The 2,500-nt window shown below is 39.1% G+C and overlaps 1 protein-coding gene across 6 annotated transcripts in view; it reads left to right on the top strand.

The window, feature by feature from the left end:
- LOC137987749 (uncharacterized) overlaps positions 1-2,500 on the top strand; it is a 42,882-nt gene that overhangs the window by 35,129 nt on the left and 5,253 nt on the right. For all 6 annotated transcript variants that reach the window (XM_068833823.1, XM_068833819.1, XM_068833822.1 and 3 more), the window contains exon 6: positions 1,057-1,172. In XM_068833823.1, the coding sequence (XP_068689924.1) occupies positions 1,057-1,142 (86 nt within the window). In that variant the 3' untranslated portion in view covers positions 1,143-1,172. The remainder of the gene's footprint in view (positions 1-1,056; positions 1,173-2,500) is intronic.

Below are 2,500 nucleotides of genomic sequence, written 5' to 3'. Positions count from 1 at the left end.
ACCCCTCCACTCCCCTCACCCACTCGGTAGTTACGTTGCTCTCCCCAGTTTGTGCTCGCTGTTTAAAAACAAAGATGGCGGCAGTTTGTGCTCAATCCCGATGAACAATTCGCCTAAGGTGAATTGAATATCGGCACAGGCGACCCAAACACATAATTTGAATGCTCAGTCAACGTAACGGTTTGTAGGGTTTATATGGCAAACATGGAATGCAGAAAAAAATTGGCTGATCCTAGTTTATAGGAAGGAAAATACGAGAAATAAACTTACTCTTACTTCATCTTGTGTCCTTGTGTCGATTTGAGGCGTTCTGGGCAAGTTTTGAAATTTGCTCCTATCCTGCATTTCATGTTTCCCATATAAACCTGCAGGTTTCTTTTGCAGGTCACAGGTTACAGGTCACAGGTCACAGGTCATTGTTTTACCTATACAGAAAGTATCCTAAACATTCAAAAAAGCTAACCTTAGGCCTAAAAACTTTTCTTTAGGCCTAATTAGGCCTAAAATTAGCTTTTATGAATGTTTAGCATACTTTTGTTTAGGCCTAATTAGGCCTTTTAAGCCCTAATTAGGCCTAATTAGGCCTAAGGTTAGCTTTTATGAATGTTTAGGATACTTTCTGTATAGGTAAAACAATGACCTGTGACCTGTTACCTGCAAATAAACCCTACAAACCTTTACGTTGACTGAGGATTCAAATTATGTGTTTGTGTCGCCTGTGATATCGGTGAATAAATACCTAAACGAAGTCAAGGTTTTTATTCACCAAGCTTGAGGTGAATAATTGTTTTAGTATAATTACATCATTAGGTTATTATTTGAAGAATATGTATTTTCTTTAAAACAATTAACTTCTTCATCTTTCACCTCGACAAAATGCCTTGTGGCCATTTTGAAAAAAAAAACACTTAGGTGATTATCGCGTGATAATCACCCCAAGTGCAACTAACCATCGCGGAGAATTTTCAATAATCAACTAGCATGTAATTACACTAAACTTGTGTAGTTATTTGATACTTCCACATGTCTAAATCAACAATTTATTATTTCTCTTAGCTGGTACCAGTCATAACAAAGACGTCAACCTTATCCTTATACCATTTATTTTGATGATCGTCGATGGTCTAAGATTGTGTGGATGAGGAAAGTGAAATAAATGTAACAGGGTTAAGGTTAGTAGATCAAAATAGCTAGTCCTGTTTATTCATAATTTTCTATTAGTTGACCAGTTTTGTGTGCAATCCGCAATAATTTTTTTGGCATTAATCTTATGAAGTTGTTTGATGTAAAAGGCATGCAACAACCTTAGAAGAAGATGTCTGCATGGAATCCAAGCTCCGTATCAATGACTAGCACAGAACCACACAAATCTCTTTTTGAAGGGAGAGGGGATCGAGGCTTCTCCCCAACAAAAATGACGGGACGGTTTTGGTCTCTCTTGAGGAGTGAGGACTTTTTTCTCACTTAGGGTTTTCAGGACATAAAAATCTGATATTTGAGCCTTCCAAGTCTTAAGCTTTTACAGCTAAGGATGTTGCATGGCTTGAAAGATACCATATATTTATGAAAGGAAGTCTTTAAGGATAACATCATGAACACCACAAGAAATACAGTTAACACCCTCCTTTTAGAACCTAGTAAAACGATGTAGTTTCTTAAACAAATTTCTAGTTTCTAAAGAAACTGTGGTGCTGCGTCGGTGGGAGAGTAAAACAGGAAAATTTGGTTTTATCAAACGTGATGATAAAGGTCGAATTACCACCGTGAACGATTTGGAAAGATGACGTTTCGAGCGTTAGCCCTTCGTCAGGGTGTTGTTGGTTTTTATGGGCTGAGAGCTGTTTAGACAAAATCATGACACCCATAGTCAAGTCAGTACCATACCTGCCAACCCCCAGTGTACAAAAATCTGGAGACAATATCTGAATACTCTCTGAAAAATTGTTCCCGACGTTTCTCGGTTAGAACAGCAATTGCTGTTCCCATAACCGTGCCAACTTTCTACCACGTATTGTGCAGTTTGATTGGCTGATTTCTGATCAATTACGCTACTCGTTAAATATATAGACTATTCAAGAGGCTAGAGTTGCTCGGCTATCGCCTCGTGCAACTCTTACGCATCTTTCGTGCTCTCCAAACTTCCCGCGTGCATCCATAACTCGATGTACACACGCTAAGCATGAACAACATTTGATTACTCTGTTTTACGTTTTCCGAACCAGAACAGCTCAAATGAGGGCACTAGAATCCACTTCTTGTTATATTTTCCTTTTTGACATCTCGAAGATAACGAAATCAATGAAAAAATGTTGAAAAAGGCCACGCTAGGTATTTCCCGGGAGATTTGGTGCTCTAACCCGGAGACCGGGAGACCGGGAGATTTGATGAAAAACTTGTAGCCTCCCGGGAAAAACGGGAGAGTTGGCAGGTATGCAGTACCTTCGTACATCACAGACAGCAACCGTGCACTTTATGTTTTTTGCGTACTTTCAATTTTCCG

This window comes from Montipora foliosa, unplaced genomic scaffold, assembly GCF_036669935.1.
Source record: "Montipora foliosa isolate CH-2021 unplaced genomic scaffold, ASM3666993v2 scaffold_387, whole genome shotgun sequence".
In the NCBI taxonomy this organism is placed as follows: Eukaryota; Metazoa; Cnidaria; class Anthozoa; order Scleractinia; family Acroporidae; genus Montipora; species Montipora foliosa.
Note: the sequence above shows the minus strand (reverse complement) of the source record. Positions and strands in the feature narration are given on the sequence as shown.